The sequence below is a fragment of the Nerophis lumbriciformis genome, linkage group LG05 (genome assembly GCF_033978685.3).
Source record: "Nerophis lumbriciformis linkage group LG05, RoL_Nlum_v2.1, whole genome shotgun sequence".
NCBI classification, from domain to species: Eukaryota; Metazoa; Chordata; class Actinopteri; order Syngnathiformes; family Syngnathidae; genus Nerophis; species Nerophis lumbriciformis.
In genome coordinates, this window is record NC_084552.2 from 42114079 (window position 1) to 42133145 (window position 19067).

General features: G+C 40.8%; 1 protein-coding gene across 1 annotated transcript in view; it reads left to right on the forward strand.

Annotated features, from left to right (window-relative positions):
• Positions 1–19067, forward strand: part of trpc5a (transient receptor potential cation channel, subfamily C, member 5a) — a 114578-nt gene that overhangs the window by 48603 nt on the left and 46908 nt on the right. The window contains exons 2-7 of the mRNA XM_061960252.2: positions 3989–4030; positions 5192–5545; positions 11345–11461; positions 11527–11589; positions 11795–11932; positions 16116–16322. Of these exons, the coding sequence (XP_061816236.1) occupies positions 3998–4030; positions 5192–5545; positions 11345–11461; positions 11527–11589; positions 11795–11932; positions 16116–16322 (912 nt within the window). The 5' untranslated portion in view covers positions 3989–3997. The remainder of the gene's footprint in view (positions 1–3988; positions 4031–5191; positions 5546–11344; positions 11462–11526; positions 11590–11794; positions 11933–16115; positions 16323–19067) is intronic.

Consider the following 19067-nt stretch of genomic DNA (forward strand, 5'->3'; position numbering starts at 1 on the left):
TCTCCATGGTAAAAGTATTGTATGTGCACAAAATCCTCATTTAAATAAGGTAGTCTGCCCCACTTTTCAATTGCACATGCAGTGTTAGTAGATCTCATGCAACACGACCACTCAATGTACACCCTGTTTTGTTTTTTCTTGCATACGCTGTCCAGCGCATGGTATTTGGGTCTTAGTAAATAAGGCCCTATGGGCCTAATCTACAGACGGGCGGTGGCTGCACCTTGCTTTATGTCGATCTCGAATAGAGAAGTAAGGTATCTCATTCCCTCCACAAGCCTGGGTGTACACCTTGGGCAATTGTTAGCACACCCTTAGCCTCCCTTGGCAATGTTGTATACGTATACATGTTATATATGTCCGCTAACTTCTTGCAACTCAACGCCAAGAAAACGGAAATGCTGATTATCGGTCCTGCTAAACACCGACATTTATTTAATAATACCACCTTAACATTTGACAACCAAACAATTACACAAGGCGAATCAGTAAAGAATCTGGGTATTATCTTCGACCCAACTCTCTCGTTTGAGTCACACATTAAGAGTGTTACTAAAACGGCCTTCTTTCATCTCCGTAATATCGCTAAAATTCGTTCTATTTTATCCACTAGCGACGCTGAGATCATTATTCATGCGTTCGTTACGTCTCGTCTCGACTATTGTAACGTATTATTTTCGGGGCTCCCTATGTCTAGCATTAAAAGATTACAGTTGGTACAAAATGCGGCTGCTAGACTTTTGACAAGAACAAGAAAGTTTGATCATATTACGCCTATACTGGCTCACCTGCACTGGCTTCCTGTGCACTTAAGATGTGACTTTAAGGTTTTACTACTTACGTATAAAATACTACACGGTCTAGCTCCGTCCTATCTTGTCGATTGCATTGTACCATATGTCCCGGCAAGAAATCTGCGTTCAAAGAACTCCGGCTTATTAGTGATTCCCAGAGCCCAAAAAAAGTCTGCGGGCTATAGAGCGTTTTCTATTCGGGCTCCAGTACTATGGAATGCCCTCCCGGTAACAATTAGAGATGCTACCTCAGTAGAAGCATTTAAGTCCCATCTTAAAACTCATTTGTATACTCTAGCCTTTAAATAGCCCCCCTGTTAGACCAGTTGATCTGCCGTTTCTTTTCTTTTCTCCTCTGCTCCCCTTTTCCTTGAGGGGGGGGGGGGGGGGGGCACAGGTCCGGTGGCCATGGATGAAGTGCTGGCTGTCCAGAGTCGGGACCCGGGGTGGACCGCTCGCCTGTGCATCGGCAGGGAACATCTCTGCGCTGCTGACCCGTCTCCGCTCGGGATGGTGTCCTGCTGGCCCCACTATGGACTGGACTCTTACTATTATGTTGGATCCACTATGGACTGGACTCTCACAATATTATGTCAGACCCACTCGACATCCATTGCTTTCGGTCTCCCCTAGAGGGGGGGGGTTACCCACATATGCGGTCCTCTCCAAGGTTTCTCATAGTCATTCACATCGACGTCCCACTGGGGTGAGTTTTTCCTTGCCCGTATGTGGGCTTTGTACCGAGGATGTCGTTGTGGCTTGTGCAGCCCTTTGAGACACTTGTGATTTAGGGCTATATAAATAAAGATTGATTGATTGATTGATATATGTGTATATATTTTTTAAGGAAAAATAATTATATACATGAAAAAAAGATATATGTATAAAACATTTTTAAGACAAAGTTTTTTGTCACTATTGGCTGATGTCAACATTTTGGCTTTTTCTCATTGTACAAACGAGTCAATGACAAATGAGTCACTGGCATGCACAGAACTTTGTGCCGCACTTTGGGCACCCCTGTTGTAGAAGCTGTTTATGGCCACTATAATCTTAGTATCGTAGTACAGTGTATGTACTGTGTATGCGTTCATCATATGATCGCTTATGGGATGCGAGTCACAAGTGGTAAAATCAGCTGTTCACCTGGCGGGTTTATCCTGTGTGATAAAGAGGGGATAAACAAGAAAGTTCTTCTTTAGCTGCCCCCTTGTTTGATCACATATTACTGCCTTTGCACATGTCAGTGTTTAGGTTTGTATTCACAATAAATCAACAAAAGATCCGTACATTGGAGCAATGTTCACGGACTCGAGTATTTGGCTTCCCATCTCAGACGAGCGTTAATGGTCATGGACTCGTGGTTGATGGAAGAGTTGTTTGATGTTGGATGCTACAAAATGTCTGACGCATTACAACAATCAGCTTTAATGCATTGTTGCAGATTAATGATTTCTAAGCACGTCATGCAATTGGTGTTTACGAGACGAGTGGGTGTAGAGCGCGGCCGTTTGGGGGGTATGTGGCTCTGGTGTCAGGATGAGAGGCTGAAGAGAGAGAGGCGAGACGTGCGGCCGTGTTCAGGGGTTAAAAGACGTGCCTGTTTGCGGGTCTGTTGGTCACTCTCCAGGTGAGGGTGTCACTGATTCATATTAATATTTTTTTTTTCTTCTAATATTTCTGCGATCGACCGGTAGGGTCCCATCGATCGCAATCGATGGGTTGGTGACCCCTGTTCTACAGTATATAGCCAAGAAAAGGTGGTGTCTGCTGCATATTCCACAACATAACAAAACAGCACAGGTTGGTCCGTTGGAGCATATGATGCAATAAATGTGGAGGGAATAGAGTGTCTCCATGGTGACATCTGATATACACGCAAATAAGGCAGTCTACACCAATTTTACGCTAATCAATTGTGCACGCAGTCTTAGTAGGTCACACGCAACATGCCCACTAATAGTACATTCAATTTCATAGTTTGCACACACTGTTTAGCGTGTGGTATTTGAATCTTAGTAGATCAGGCCCTATGTCAGAATTTTAAAGATAAGTAGTCACACACATGAGGCTGTGTTGAAAAGAAAAGGTAAACAAACCGAGGTAATAATAGCTCTATGTAAAAGCGCTAAATCCTAACCCGGACTCCAAAGGGTTTATAAAAGAACATGGTACAGTATAGACCCATTCTATATGAAAGGTATCCTTAAATTAAGGGTAGGGGAAACACTGACATTTACGGTATGAGACTGACATTCCCGGGTGGGGTGAAAAAAAGAAGGATAGAGTGAGATCGGAGGCGAGCGGAGAGTTTATCTGCATTGCTGTACCACACTCAGCGGAGCAATGTAAAGCCGTCAGCATAAATTGTCCTGCAGCATGCTGATCTTCCATGAATCTGCATTCCGGCAGCCGCGCCGCTGCCACCGCAGAGGCCTGCCCATTAATTTAAACATATCCCATTATTCAGCCACAGACAAACGCTCAGATGCAAGACCTAAAGGCATGTGGAGATCTTAATCCATTCTCAATATCCAGACTATGGATGACCATTCCAAGGAAATTTCTGTGAAAATTAACAAGCCGTGTTAAGAAATATAAATTTATGTCGATATTGTGACTGTCCAGCAGATGGGAACAAATGCACCTCAGGAACCAAAATTATTGACATGCTAACATCCACTAAATTAACACCACTGCGTATTGAAACCATGTACAGTAATTCTATCAAAATATTTTACTATATATTTACTTACATTTTTCGCTGTTTGATGTGTTCTTCTGGCTGCGTTTGAAAAGGTTTAAAATAACTGCACCTTCTGCTCTAGTGAAAGAGTTATGAGTAGTGAGTGAGTTATGGCCATCTTTTTTCCAAGCAATGTTTTACTGTCATGTGTCATCCCCTCACTACCCAAACACTATATGTCACTTCATCATATTCTGACCATCTCTTACACCACAACATCCTCCACATTATTTTCTTTTTTTATATTCTGTTGCACTCTTGTATCACATCTCTGTTTCTTTCATTTTTGACTTCAAGGCACTGTTATTATGCGCATAGCCTCTGCTCTTATGCTGCAGGATAAGATTGGTGTTTATTGTGTGTGAGGAGTTACTAATCGGACACATACAGTTAGCTCTGCTATTTTTTGGCCTACTTTGCCTAATCCAGTATCTTGTCTCCCTTCCAGAGCGTCCAGATGAATCCCATGACTCAGCTTTACTACAAGAAGGTGAGGATGTCCACACCAACATACAGAACTTACAGAACATGACCACAACGGGTGCCGTAAAAAATCGATTCACATCCGAATTGCGATTCTTATTCATTGCAAATCTGAATTAATCCAAAATGTTTAAGAATCCGTTTAAAAAAAAAAAAAGCACAGTGAGTAAACACTGTGCACATCCTAAGGAACAGCTTTTGTAACCTGTAACCTGTTTTGAAAAGGTTTCATTATCATTTATATACCAAATAATATACAGTTGTCCCTGGTTTATCGAGGTTAATTGGTTCTGGACATGACGGTGATAAACACATTTCCACAATGTCGGAATCATTAATTATCAATTAAATATATTAGATAGATAGATAGATAGATAGATAGATAGATAGATAGATAGATAGATAGATAGATAGATAGATAGATAGATAGATAGATAGATATAGTATTTTATTGATTCCTTCTAGAGAGATCCCTCAGGAAAATTTAAATTCCAGCAGCAGTGTACAGAATTGAGATAGAATTTGAAAAAGTAAATAATGGAGGTATAAATGGAAACACAAAAGAAAATATAACAATAAGAATAAAAATATAAAGTAACAATAACAATACAAATATAACAGTAAAAATAAGAATATAACAAGAGAAACTAGGCAGTAAGATTAGATAAGTAAAATTTAGAAAAACTAATACTGACGATTATATGAGAGATATTGACAGCTAGTACATAAAAAAACTGTCTACTACTTTCTAAATACAGGTTTCAACATTATGAGAGCCTTCTAGATATAAAAATTAAACCCTTTAGTCGCAATTACACTTTTTTAATCCAATATAGTAATGCTGAGGCTGAGCCAATCAGTGGCCACAATACTGAACAGTGCGCTCTGATTGGTTTAGTCTCCTCTCGTGGCCAATACTACAGCAGTATTGATATTTTGTGCTCATTTAACAATTTTAATGCCTGAAAATGCATAATTTAGGCCAGAAATGCTGTAGAACTTGCTAAAAAAAAAAACAAGGAGAGGAGACGACTGCATTGAGCAATCGGTTTGAATCGAAAATGAGTTTTGACTCGAATCGTCACCCAAACAATAGGATTCAAATTGAATTGTGAGTTCCTGTAAGATTTACATCCACAATGACACACTCTGTTTTTGTGCTGCCAAGGCGACATACTCGCCATACCGCGACCGCATCCCGCTGCAGATTGTGCGGGCTGAAGTGGAGTTGTCGGCGGAGGAGCGGGCCTACCTCACGGCGGTGGAGAAGGGCGACTATGCAGGTGTTAAACACGCTCTCCGTGAGGCGGAGGTCTACTACAACATGGACGTCAACTGTCTGGACCCGCTGGGCCGCAGCGCTCTACTCATCGCTATCGAGAACGAAAACCTGGAGATCATGGAGCTCTTGCTCGACCATGGCATCCATACCGGCGATGCCTTGCTCTACGCCATCAGAAAGGAGGTGGTGGGCGCCGTGGAGCTGCTGCTGTCACACAGGCGGCCGAGCGGTGAGAAACAGGTGTGCACTATAAGTTACATTTATATCAAGTCTCTTGTGGTTACTATAAATTGCATGTGCGCATGTTTGACAATTAATGATGGTGTTGACACAATGTGTTGGAAGCTACAGTAACTCATCTCATTGACCACATTTACATGCACACAATATTCCGGTGAAGGCTTATATTCTCTTTTAGACAAGATGGGTTTGTATCCCAGTTAGACCTGCAACAATTAATCTATAAAATCGATTAATACAATTAAAAAACAAGTTTTGATTTATTTTCTGTTGCTTCGATTATTCGTTTAATGAGTGTAACCAATATCAGATATCAAATCTGGACCATATGGTGTAACTGGAACTTTACATACACAGGCATCATTTTCTGCTCAGGTGCTGCAATAAAGCGCACATGAGATTGGTGGTGTTTGAGTGCCCTCATCTATGTTTCTAGGGTTTTGTTTTGTTTTTATTTGTATTTTTTTATTAATGCACACATTTTACGAGTGCAATTTTAATGTTGCTGATGTGCATTTGTTAGAAAAGGTTACGAGAAGCAGGGAAATTGTTGTTTATTTAAACTATGTTCCCTAAAATCTGCATTGAGGCTATGATGTGTTTTTTTTTTAAATCTGATTACTCGATTATTTGAACAAACTAACAAATAGATTACTCGATTACAATCGATAGCTGCAGCTCTATTCACAAAAAAGCCGCACACAAAAAAATCAAAATAATTTAAATTCACACTAAAATTGGATCTAATTTCTCCTGTAAATGACACCATTTCACACAACCAAACGCTGCAATTTTACAAAAGGAAGCGAGCCTGACTGGCCAGGGCGAGTTGTCTCTCTGCCCTGGTTCCTCTCGCTAATGCCTGACACCATCAACGACGCTCCTTCTCTGGCTGTCATTTGTCAGCTCGCGGGAAGAGTTGTTATCACATTAATTTAATAGACTTTTCTTTCGACTTGTCTTTTCATGGGTCAATACTATCCATTGAGTGAGCATGCCATGTTTTTGATTTGATGGATTAAGTTCTCTCTTTCTAGTCATTTCCATTTAGAAAGTCCCTCATCTATTGTTCTTCCAGGACCTCCCATGAACAATGACAGAAATAATATTTTCAAGTTTCTTTGAAGTGGAACAAAAGAATGAGAAGTCTTACAATTGTCATGCCCTGCTTGACATTTTTTAACTTGTGTTGGTGTTTTCCTATGTTTAGTTCCTGTCCAGTGCCCTTATTTGCTAGTTCCACTTTCTGTTACGTTGGTATTGAGGCACCTTTACTTTGTCTGCCAGCAAACCTGCCTTTATAATCTAGTCTATTTAAATTCAGCTGGTGCTTCTGTTTTTGTCGGAACATTGTGTTTTGTTGATGCGTTTGTGTTTATATTCCTTTGAAGGCTTTACGTAGGTAATTTGTTAAGTTTACTTAGGACTGTTTGGATTTTTGTACTGCATTGCTTTCCTTATGCTTCAGTGCACCTTCTGCTGCACTCGTCTTTATTTTTTTTCATAAAATTAAATACCTTTTTACCTGCATGCTGTCTCCTGCTGCCGTCTGCATTTTGGGATCCTGACAACTATTGCTATAATGTGACCCAGGTGTCACAACAATAATGATAATGATAAAACAGTGAGATTCCTTTCAAATGTAAGCATGTGGCTTTGAGCATGATGTGTGCATCTGATCTCTAATCTGACAATATGATTCAATGCACAATATGTAGTTCATATTACAACAGATTATTACTAATTAGAATGCAAAAACGAAATACAAATGTGTTATTGTTTTTTTAGAAGCGTTGTAAACAATAGGCAACCTTCCAAAAAAAAGTGCAGTTTGTGGAGCTGTGCAATTGATGAGGCAGGGGTGGAAGATAAAGTGAATCAATCCTTTACTTTCCACTTCAACAGTTACAACAAAAACATCTCGACAGTGACTTTCTTGTCCCCTTTCACCCGGAACCCCCCTCCTGGTGAAGAGCTCTCTCTATATTAATTATAATTATATTATTAATTGTGGTTCTTACAAAAAATATATCTTATAAAATATAAAAGCTAAAATGTCTCTTAAAGCTCTGCCCCTTTAATTAGTGAATACTAAATAATTTAACTTTAGCCTACTACTACAACCATATTATTTACCAGCAACATGAAGTGAAACAGAGGCAGAGGTGTCCTGCCACAGTCAGTCAACCTCCTCCTCCTCCTCCTGCTGCTGAACAGGTCGCACCTGTGGTCCGGACTGTAGGCCTACCTCCTCTCCAAGTCGAGCCCTTTTCGGCCGTTGAAAATATTTTTCTATACTCATCTGTGTGAAGGAGTGAACATCCAACATTAGAATTTATTACTAACGAGCAGAACCGCTCTATGTACAGTGCCGTCTAACCTTAAGCGGCAGCAGCTCAACACATGCAGGGTTCAACGTTAAGGTTTTTTTCTACTTGCCTGACTTCTCAAATCTACTTGCTCCAATATTTTTACTTGTCCTGCCTAGGTTTTTTTCTGGCTGTGTAGTGCTCATGGCTTATATCTTACTAAAATTATTACCGTTGACTATTTACAACACTACACAGTATTTATTATTATTATTATTATTATTATTATTATTATTATTATTATTATCTATAATTACATTTAAATGGCATTGCATACATGTAAAATTAAATGCTATTTGACATTATTTGACCAGTAGCAGTTACACCCATCTGAACAGGTCAGCCACCTGTTTAAAGCCCGATCACAGTTGAAATCTTGAAATGAAGGGCCTTTAATGGCCAAAACATTAACCTGGACAACATTTTAACAGCTGGTTGGCTCAGATTTTATTCTTTTCATTGCATTCACATGCTGCAGTGGACAGTGGACAATTTAGCTTCAGTCCATGTGTGTTTATTGACAACAGGGTTATAACCTGGACACGTTAGCTCGTCGGTATTGTAACACGTGACTGTTACTACATGCGTCTGCCCCGGGCCACGAGTCAAACAGCGGCGGTGTTAATGAAGCAGCGTCAGGATGCTCACCGTCAGTGAAACGCTCGGTGAAATCACGGATTAACGTTAAATATATGACGAGTCGCGAGCGATGCAGCTATAACCTATCTACCTATAACACCTGTAAAAATTAAGCAATGCTACCACGCTAGCAAGCGTTAGCTAGCCGGCTATGAGCTACCAAGCTGCTAACTGTCGCCAAAAGGCACCATTTAAGTTTTTTTCCCCATGGCATCCTGGATCAAGGCTTTCAGCAGCTTTTGGACATTTGAGGTAGAAACGTAGGAAGCGCCATCATTATGAAAAGTAGCCGGCGAGTATTTTGATTCCGTCCGTCCGTCCCTCCCTCTTCTTCTTCTTCTTCTTCTGGCCCACCAGGTGAATTAAGTGCTATTGGCGGAGTTACAATGCATAGTAGGCTACCGCCACCTACTGCACCGGAGGTGTAACTACAAGCAACATTCACAGACAGTCCCATTGCTTTTATGAGCGGTCGAACGAGTCAAAAGCCGAAAAATCCATTTGTGGTGGATGTAATTCTTTCGTGGCGGGCCCCACAAATAAATGAATGTGTGGGAAACACTGCCTACTGTGATCACTACACATAACCAAGAACCCGGAGGACAGAGAAAGGAGAACCTTCCAGAAGGACAACCCTTTCTGCAGCAATTTACCAATCAGGCCTGTGTAGTATCGTGGCCAGACAAAAGCCATTCCTTATTAAAGCGTTTGCCAAAATGCATCTGAAAGACACTCAGGCCATGAGAAAAAAAATGCTCTGCTCTGATGAGGCAAAGATTTTCTTTGGTGTGAATGCCAGGTGTCATGTTTGGAGGAAATCAGGCACTGCTCATCACCAGGCCAATACCATCCCTACAGTGAAGCATGGTGGTGGCAGCATCATGCGTGGTGATGGTTTTCAGTGACATTAACTGGGAGACTAGTCATGATAAAGGGAAATATGATTGCAGCAATGTACAGAGACATCCTGGATTTTAAAAAAAACACTCCAGAGTGCTCTTAAACTCAGACTGGGCTCCGATTCATTTTTCAGCAGGACAACGATCCTAAGCACACAGCCAAAATATCAATATCAAAGAAATGGCTTCAGGAAAACTCTGTAAATGTCCTTGAGTGCCCCAGCCAGATGATTGAACATCGAACATCTCTGTTCGCATGTAAACAAACAAATATTTGTGATGTTTTTTTGCGCCAAGCTGGACCCGAATCACAAAACGCTTTCTTTTTTGTTACATTATATTGACTTGTCAGGTTTGTGTATTTAGCAGATCAAAACCTGTATTTGATCAATTTTATGGCTTCTTTAAAGTTTTTCAGATTACTGTGAGGAAAATATTACCATTCCAAAACGGACTTGAATTTTACAAACAACATATTTATATGATGTAATACTGATGTTGATACATATGCCAGGACTCCCACTTAGGTGTTTTATAACCGGAAAATGATTTTGATTACTTGTTTACATGAACCATAACTTTTCACTAAATCAACTACATTCTTGGGTGGCATGGCTCAGACGGTAGAGCAGCCGGCCAGAAACTCTGGAGTTCCTGGTTTGAATCAAGCTTCCAACATTCTAGTCACTGCCGTTGTGTCCTTGGGCAAGACACTTCATCCACCTTGCTCCAATTACCACTCATACTGGATTAAATGTAGCTTAAAAATGTGAATAATGGGTTTTACAATGTAAAGCGCTTTGAGTCTCTTGAAAAAAAGTGCTATATAAATTGTATTTACTTCACATTACTTATTCTGGGTAATAGAGGATAATTGCAAACACGTATACTTACTGACTCTGGGGACAAACTGAAGCTGTCCCATACTAAGCTATCACAAATCCTTGACACAAACTGCCATATTAATCAATGATTTTCTTCGGCAGCAAAGAAGACAAGGACAGGGTTGGGAAAGACAAGTAGGCGGCGGAATTTGGTAAAACATGGAAAGATAGACAAAAAGTGAGCAATCCAAACAGCTGAAAATGTTGATGATGAGACACGGGTGGATGGAGGGAAGCCAGACAGAGAGAGGAGGAATAAGAAATGAGGAAAGAAACAGAGAGAGAGAGAGAGAGAGAAAGAGAGAGACATGTAGATGAGGGAAGGCACTCATGCTCTTCTTTGATGTGAGAAGTGTTTGTGTACGAGTATGCATGTGTGTGTGTTAATGCAAATGAGCATCTATTTTTGCGGCTAATGTGATGAACAAAAAACACAACTTTCTGTACTTTACTGTCAAGGGACTGAATGCGCATGTGTGTGTGTGTGTGTGTGTGTGTGTGTGTGTGTGTGTGTGTGTGTGTGTGTGTGTGTGTGTGTGTGTGTGTGTGTGTGTGTGTGTGTGTGTGTTGGTGCCCACCGGGGCAGCTGTTCTAACACTTCTTATCACATCCAGAGAAAAGTGAGAGATGAGATAAGGGAAGAGGGATTTGTCAGCAGAGAGATGGCAGGGAGACAAGCGACGGAGAAGAGGGGGCTGATGGAAAGTGAAGGTTAGCCGAGGAGAGGGAGGAGGATGAAAGCCGCAAAGATGAGATGAAGAGGGAGTGTGAAGAGGAGGACGTGGATCCAGACGTGGGGAGCGCTGGGAAAGTGGGGCAGGAGGAGGAGGCGATGGAGCGAGTGGCAATAAGACGAGAAGTGGGGGGCTTGGCTCTCCCTCAGAGAGATGAAAGAGTGCACGTGTGTCATCCGTCCTCATCTTCAAGTCTGCTTGTCACACTCCATTTTCCCACCTACAGACCGGACACACTCTGGCATCGATAATCTTCTTGGAATGTCTTCACCAGGTTCCCTCTCTGATGATGGACAGTCAGTTTTCTGAGTTCACCCCCGACATAACTCCCATCATGCTTGCTGCTCACACCAACAACTACGAGATCATCAAGCTGTTGGTGCAGAGGAAGGTAACAACTCTCAAGCAACTTCTCAGTCCTCCTGCTGGCTGTGTTTGACAACACCACTCTTGCAGGTCACCATCCCTAGACCGCACCAGATCCGCTGCGACTGTGTGGAGTGTGTCTCCAGTTCAGAGGTAGGCGGCTCACCTCAAAGTACACTATGTGGATATACTGTAAGTAGTGGGACAGGTGGCCATGACACTAACAGGAAGCGAAATTGGAGTGAGTCTGTAAGGTTTGAGGTTACTGATGTTGGACCTATAGTTCTTCCACACCAAACACTTTTGTCCCTGTGGTTCCACAATAAACCTACACAAAAAACCTCCTCATCCATTGCAGGTGGACAGCCTACGGCACTCGCGGTCTCGACTTAACATTTACAAGGCTTTGGCGTCACCCTCACTCATTGCACTGTCCAGCGAGGATCCGATCCTGACGGCCTTCAGACTGGGCTGGGAACTTAAAGAGCTCAGCAAGGTGCGTGTCCATTGTTTTGGTTCTATCTCTTGTAGGGTGTCCTTTTCGACAGAGAGGAACCGCTAAGTGTAGACTAACAACTGGGCGATACAGCTGAAAACTATCACAATACAGTATAAGAGTTTTATATCAGTCGATATTGATAATTATCGACCAGGACCAGGAGAAAACTATATTAAATGTAAACATTTTTATTTAAAATGTTACCTTCATCCGATTATAATCCCCTCAGCTATCAAGGCAGAAAGAAAAGGAAATGTCAACACAACCATGGAAAACACTCAATGTAAACAACATTCTAAAATCACTTACCAAACTTACCAAAAAACGTTTTAAATTAAGGTGCAAAAGTAAGAAATATGTAAGAAATGCTAAATAAAATGTAACAAAACAGTGCAAAGCGTGAAAACGTAAAAATAGAGAAATCTGTGAAGAGCTAATTTTTGCACATTTAGTGCCAGGAATTTACGACTGTGCTCGGGTGAATGGCAACGGTGGATATTAAGTTTCTCTTCTTGTTCCATGCAAAAAATCAACCGCGACACAACAAGATGGCACAACCAAACTTGATAGTTGATACTATTACCTAATTGACTGTTGGCATGTCACTCCCACTAGTCAGTGATCCCTTCCTGCGTTAGTCGGTTACCAGAAAGTGCCTTGGTTCATTCAAACAACCTTGCTTTGCAACTTCTGGTTTATTCCAACATAGAAGGGGAACAAAATGATGTGTCTATTGCGATATATATATTGATATAGTTTTATCGCCCAGCCCTAACAGGAACATTAATCAACATTTAATATAATTTAACATTTTAAGTGGTTTGAAACTGCGCTCTCTTTGAACAGAGTGATCATTCTATACTCAGAGGAATATGAGACAGAGGTGTTTTTACTGTGCTTTCATGGAGGGCTGAACAGAGGAGGACGCCACAACGCCTGTCAGAAATAATAAATAATAATAATATATTTTATTTGTTATGCGGTTTTCATTTAAATAAATCCTAAAGTGTTACAGTACAAACCAATATCTAAAACAATAAAAGCTTAGCCATAAAAAACGATAAAATACTAAAACTAAAACACTGTCAACTAAGCAAACACAAAACATGCAAAATAGTGGGTTTTCTAACAGTGTGCCTATTCAGCTTAGTTATTTAAAAAATAATAAATTGATCAAAGGATCTCAGTATGCAGGTAAGTACTCTTTGAGCACATTCAACCAGTGGTGTACCGTTACGCCAGCAAGGCCTTCTCTGCTGGCCTAACACAACCAGAAATCATAATCATAATTAAAGATAAAAGTAATTTTTAATTTACTTTCCCTAAATATCTAAAAGTATTCATATTCTCTTCATGTCATATTATGCTCCTTCCAGTGCTGTTGTTTTTAGGTTATGGAGTTTTTATCCAATCAGAATATAGCTAGCTGATGTTGCCATGCTGTCTGAAATCTGCCGGAGGCCTTCAGATTCAGCAATGCGGGCGTTATAAGTGAACGGGGACATACAGTGACAGACAGTTGAGATAGCCAATCAGATCACGAGTTGTTGTCAGTAAAGCCTTCTAGATGGCCTAAGGCAGATATATAGTGATGGTATGAGCCAGGTAACATAAGAACTCCATTACCCAGCATGCCACAGTAGTAAAGAGCATGCAGTAGCCTCGTTTAGGTAGACATGCCGGCAGCTTGATGTTATCGATGAGCACGCTGTGGAGTAAACTTTAAGAACTCAGCCAACACGCCTCGTCTGCATTTTTTATGATTAGACAAGACAACACATATATTTGCAAGGCCATTTTCAAGAAGGATATTAAAGAGAAACTACATCTTGTGAGACGATGTCGGCCAATCCCGGAAGCTAGCTCAGCTGCCCCGGCGATGAAATGTGAGTTCAGATATTTTATTTCTTTATTTTTTCACGTTTAATATGTTTTTTTCAATTTTAACTTTTACAGTACCACATAAGTTATGTTTGAATTGCTGATGCGGGTTTATTGATTTTTAAATGCGCCAGAAAATAACCCGTTTTATACAATGCCCAGTATTGCGTAAATGTGTTTCTGTATAGTATTTCTCCAGCAATGGTCATGTGGTGACATCAATTATGGTATTTTGAGAGTTAATCATTGAAGTCGGACATTACTGAAGGCCAGGTGGGAAACGCACGGCCCGCCACTGCATTCAACAATAACGCGATAATAATAACCATGATAATTTTGGTTACAAAAACTGGGAACCCGTGATATGACATTTTCATATCAGTATATCTCGACTCTACATGTATTTTCAGTGTCTCCACCATTGTAGTGGACAGGTCTACATTCCGTGTAACTGAGAAAAAGTTTGAATAAAAAACTCTTTCTAGACTCCGCTTGTTTTGGGTAACTGCCATGACCTGTATATATTATATATTGATATAGTTTTATCGCCCAGCCCTAATATGAACATTAATCTACATTTAATATAATTTACCATTTTGAGCGCTTTGAAGCAGTGCTCTTTTAGAACACAGGGATCATTCTATACTCAGAGAGGAATATGAGACAGAGGTGTTTTTACTGTGCTTGCAAGGACAATTCAACAGAGTAGGATGCCAGAACGCCTGCCAGAAATAATAAACAATAATAATATACGTTATTTGTTATGCACTTTTCATTTAAATACATCTTTGTTACAGTACAAACCAATACTTAAAACAATGAAAGCTTAGCCATAAAAACAGATTTAAAAAAATACTAAAACTAAAACATTGTCAATGAAGAAAACAAAACATGCAAAATAGTGGGTTTTCTAACTGTGTGTCTATTTATTTTAGTTATTTAAAAAAAATAACTTGGCCAAAAGATCTCAGTATGCGTATAAGTACTTTTTGAGCACATTCCACAATACCGTGATAATAATGATAACCGTGATGATTTTGGTCACAATAACTGCGAATCCATGATATGACATTTTCATATTGTTACATCCCTACTCTACATTTATTCTCTGCGTCTCCACCATTGTAGTGGACAGGTCTACTTTCTGTGTCACTGAAAAAAAATGGAATAAAAAAGAAAACTGTGTTTCTATTCTCCACTCCTCTTGGTATTCGCTATAGGTTTCCTATTTTTTAGGGCTATTTCTGTTTCTATGTTTACTTTCTGGTTTATTGAGCGCAGTTCTCCGCACCTGCCTTCATTTAGTGATTGGTGTTCCTACCTGCTGTCTCCACTAATCATGCCCTGTTTTGCAACCGTCTCGCCATTCACTCAGCGCAGATTGATTGCTCGCTCTGCGCGACAATTTACATTTGTTTGGCTATTGCTTTGGTAATGTGTTAGCTGTATGCTAAGCATTGCTAATTGTTACTTTTATTATGCTGCTTGAATATGTTTTTGTGCACTTCCCTGTTGCACTTATATTGCCATAATTAAAGACTCTTACCTGCTTCTGCTGCTTTCAGCCTTTCCCATCCTGGGAACACGACCTTTGCTATTAAACAACCGGAACATAACAGTAACGCTGCTTCATTTTTATAAAAACCTTAAAACCGCGGCAAAAAGTTTGTTTTTGTCTTACGCAGTAACATGGAATAGTCCATGTGTTGCGTGAGAAGGGAGGGGGTAACACAATCATGATGGATTAAGCGTTTTGATGTATTTTTAAATGCACAAATGAGGACACAATATAAATCTGTGTTTTAAATAGAAGAAAATTCAATTAATAATTTTTATGAGATATTTGGGGGCTTCTAGAGGTCCACTTTACACAAGACTACTCCTCATACCAGAAAATAAATCTTTAGGTCTCAAGGTAAATGACAAAAATATTAATGTACAAAGACAAAGACAAAAAAAAAATGTTTGCCTGCTCTTGACTGGGATTGTGCTGAAAATCTTACATTTCTCCCCTGGGATTATTAAAGTAGTTATGATTCTGAGAATAATTAGTAAAGTAATTAGTAAATAAAATCAGTAATTGTAATCGTATTACTGCTGTGAAAATTGTACCTTGTTAGATTACTTCCATCCATCCATCCATCCATTTTCTACCGCTTATTCCCTTCGGGGTCGCGGGGGGCGCTGGAGTGTTGGATTACTTGTTACTGAAAATTGTGGTTTTATTAGAATAACAAATTACCACTGCAAGTAGCACACGTGTTAAACAGCAACAATAACAAAGACATCTTCTCTGCAGGTGGAGAATGAGTTCCGTCAGGAGTATGAGGAACTGTCTCAGCAGTGTAAACGTTTTGCCAAGGACCTTCTAGACCAGGCCAGGAGTTCCAGGGAACTTGAGACCATCCTGAACCACAGGGACAATGACCAGAGCGAAGAACTGGACCCTAGACAGTGCCACGACTTGGCCAAACTCAAGCTAGCCATCAAATATCACCAAAAAGAGGTGCGTGTACAATTTTAGCCACAATGCTGATCAATCAATTGCTGTTATCATGTCTTCATAAAACATAGGTTCAAGATTCTTGTGTGCAGACAATTTATTTTTTTTAGTAAGAGCTATTTCTTACCTGCTAACAGTTTTGGCTGACACTTCAGCCATTGTCAGAGCTGTCGTAGCTGGAAGTTCGGCTGAACTCTTACCAGTAGGTAAGAAACATCTCTTACTCAAAAAGATTTGTTTGCACACAATAATCTGTTACCCACATTGCTGATCTTTATATGACGTGTGTGTTAGCTTGAACACACCATCAGGAATATGAGGTCCTTCCAATGGACACATGGATTGGACTGAAAGCAATGGTTTTGCGGGTAGTACCCCGGAGACCAAAACATATTTTTCTGCTCGTGTAGCAGACAGCATGAAGAAAGGCGTCTGCAAAGAAAGGAGCAGAGGAGACGGCTGAAAGAGGACTAAATGAGATAACAAGCTGCAGCCATACAAAGAAAAGAGCTTTAATGGGACAGAAAGAGGAAGGGAAAAACTGAGAGCTTGGGGGATTAAGCGCATAAGAGGGAAGATTTAACGGCATGGAGAGAAGGCACCCAAGGCACCTCTTCTTCTGTCCGTCTGTTTCTCACCGCCGCCGCCACCGCCTGCGGCTTGCTTCAGCAGACGCGTGCTGCCAGACAGATGAAAGCAGAAAGACATGATGGCAGCAGCAAGATCTTACAGGGACGGAATGGTGGGAGAAGTTTCAGCAGGTAGTGAAGAAGTATGATGAAGCTCTCAAGTGGAGGGAAGGAGGCTGGTTTTTTAGAAGATGATAAACAGCAACACATAAAGATTACATGACCACCTAGATTTATTTCCGGATTGTGGATCCAAGAATGTTAATGAATATTGATCTGATGAGATCTGACGATCAGTGGAATTATCTGGTCTGACAACCTTAAAACCGAATGAGATATAGAAGAGATGTAAAATCCCTGCCCAAATAAAATCAGATGGCAGTGTTTGAGAAAAACAAAAATAATCTCAGGTCTGTGATCAAATAAAGCAGTTCTCAAGGGAGTGAGGAAGAGCATGCAGGAAGACTGCACGCTACATATATTCATATTTAATCAGCATCGCGTGTGGCGCAGGCAAGGACGAGACGAGGCAGACGCCAGCGCGCAGAGCAAGACGCGGGCAGGAAGTCTAGTGCCGTCGCCATGACAACGGCAGATGTTAGTAAACAGACACCTCATTAGCCTCTCCAGACACCCTGAGCTTGTATGTCTTTATAGCTGTTAGTGAGGGCTAATCTGGTCTTTGTGCTCACCGTGATGGAATATTACATCATTATGCACATTATATCTCACCTGCTGCTTTCACTTGCTGTCCTGCAGCTTGTACCTGCTTTTATTTTTGTGTGTGTGCACGTGTGTGCGTGTGTGTGTGTGTGTCCTGGCACATCGCTCAGTGTGATGGAGGTCGCAGGGTTGCGCTAAGAACTGCCACCGTGTTTTACCATCATGGAGCTTCATGGCACAATTATGTAATGCTCTGATTGTGTGCCCGAGATGGGCTATTGTGTCACACACACACACACGCACACACACACACCTGCATGCTTTTCATGAAAAGATGTGTAGGATGTTTGAAACATTCAATGCCTTTAAATACAAAGCGACGTTTCATTATTCACATTTGTTAATGCCACCAAGATGATCCACCCACTGACTACCTTCTATTGGGGTTTGTGTGTAAGTGTGTGTGTGTGTGTGTGTGTGTGTGTGTGTGTGTGTGTGTGTGTGTGTGTGTGTGTGTGTGTGTGCGTGAGAAAGAGAGAAAACGGGAGAGAGAGAGAGAGAGACAGAGAGACAGAGAGAGAGAGAGAGAGAGAAAGAGCAGAGCTCGTCAGCATCCACTAATGTGATCAATGCAAATCACATCTGCAATATAGTCAGCAATCAATACAACACACACACACACACACACACACACACGAGGACCTTCATCCTGTTTTTTTAATCGTCACTCTCTCTCTCTGGATCGACTAGCCCCACTCCTCAATTTCTGGCGGATGAACCCCAATGTAAACACCCACACACACTGCCTTGCAATCGCTCCTCCACAGTTACATATTACAAACTTCCATATTACAGTGGTGCCTCAACTTACGAGCATGCTGCCTTACACGAGTGAGCTCTTAACTCCAAACGCTTGTATCTCAAAGCAGCCCCGCCAATTGAAATTAATTAAAATCAATTCAAAATGTTCTAAGCCCTCCAAAAACACCATCATTTATTTAACATTTTACATGCCTTTTAAAAAGAAAAACACACTTTTAGACAAGAAATATTATCGGCATAGTACCCGTTTAATCTGAAGCAATTGGTTTTCATACAGCAGGTTGATGTTTCTCTCGTGACATCTGGTTACACTGTGTCTGCCGTGGAACAAAAGGAACTAGGAAATCGTTGTTTATGAAAGAGAGACGCATCATTTAATTAATGCGATCGCTTCTCCGCTGACAGCGGGACACACAGAAAAGTGGATAACTTTGGAAAGTGGAGGTTGTACAAGCTATGACAACAACAAGCTCACGTTTAGAGCACAATGTATGCATTATTCATGCTCTGGTTACACAGACTGAGCCTTTAACCTTCAATAATTAAGGCTACCATCGATGCACGCATCACGGATGAATGATAAACATCACACACACAACCACAGACCAACTAGCAATAGAACAGAAAGTTGCTA